Source organism: Egretta garzetta, unplaced genomic scaffold, assembly GCF_000687185.1.
Source record: "Egretta garzetta isolate BGI_Z169 unplaced genomic scaffold, ASM68718v1 scaffold34, whole genome shotgun sequence".
In the NCBI taxonomy this organism is placed as follows: Eukaryota; Metazoa; Chordata; class Aves; order Pelecaniformes; family Ardeidae; genus Egretta; species Egretta garzetta.
Genome location: NW_009259586.1, coordinates 3,431,543 through 3,432,284, shown reverse-complemented (window position 1 = coordinate 3,432,284; position 742 = coordinate 3,431,543). Strand labels below are relative to the sequence as shown.

The 742-nt window shown below is 62.7% G+C and overlaps 1 protein-coding gene across 1 annotated transcript in view; it reads right to left on the bottom strand.

Annotated features, from left to right (window-relative positions):
* Window positions 1–6: 6 nt before the first annotated feature.
* RHBDF2 (rhomboid 5 homolog 2) overlaps window positions 7–742 on the bottom strand; it is a 17,779-nt gene continuing 17,043 nt past the window's right edge. The window contains exon 21 of the mRNA XM_035893269.1: window positions 7–324. Within this exon, the coding sequence (XP_035749162.1) occupies window positions 64–324 (261 nt within the window). The 3' untranslated portion in view covers window positions 7–63. The remainder of the gene's footprint in view (window positions 325–742) is intronic.

Here is a 742-nt window from a genome sequence, read left to right as displayed (position 1 = left end):
AGAGCCACCCCATGCAAAGCATCACTGCCGGTGCCTCTCCCAGCCCCATCCCCACCGGCGGGGTCAGTGCAGGACCTGCTCCAGCTCGTACTTCTCGCAGAACTTGCTGGTGAAGGGCAGGCAGGTGAGATACTCCACCCAGCGCCAGTTCACGGGGTAGACGTAGAGCCAGACCACCAGCGAGGCAAAGAGCCCCACAAAGACCAGCAAGGAGACGATGATCATGGCTCGCTTGCGGTACTTGTCCACCGTGCCAAAAGTGATGTAGGGCAGGAAGGCGAAGGAGAGGAGGAGGCCACTGAGGAAGCCGAAGAGGTGAGCGATGTTATCGATCCACGGCAAGAGGCCGCAGATGAAGAGGAAGAGGACGATGCCAAAGAGTTTGGTGGGACGGGGCCCTGGGCAGGCAGGGGCACAGGCAGGAGACCTCAGCAGCTTCAGCCCCTGGGTCTGGAGCCCAGCCTGGCCATGGACGCACCAAAACCTGCTTCCCTCGGCAATTTCCCCATGCAGGCAGCAGCCGGGGTCAGTCTCCAAACCAGTTATGGCTTTTCAGCACCGAGAGGCAGCCCCAAAGGGGTGCAAGGCAGGGGTGGCTCCAGCCCTGCTCCCCACTGTGCCCCCAGTGTTTAACAGGGGTGAGCCCAAACCCCCCAGCTCTGATGATGAAGCCGTGCCTGGCATCTGCCCCATCCTGGAGCAGCCACCGTCTCCTGCAGGCTGGGGCGGAGCCACCCCCTGG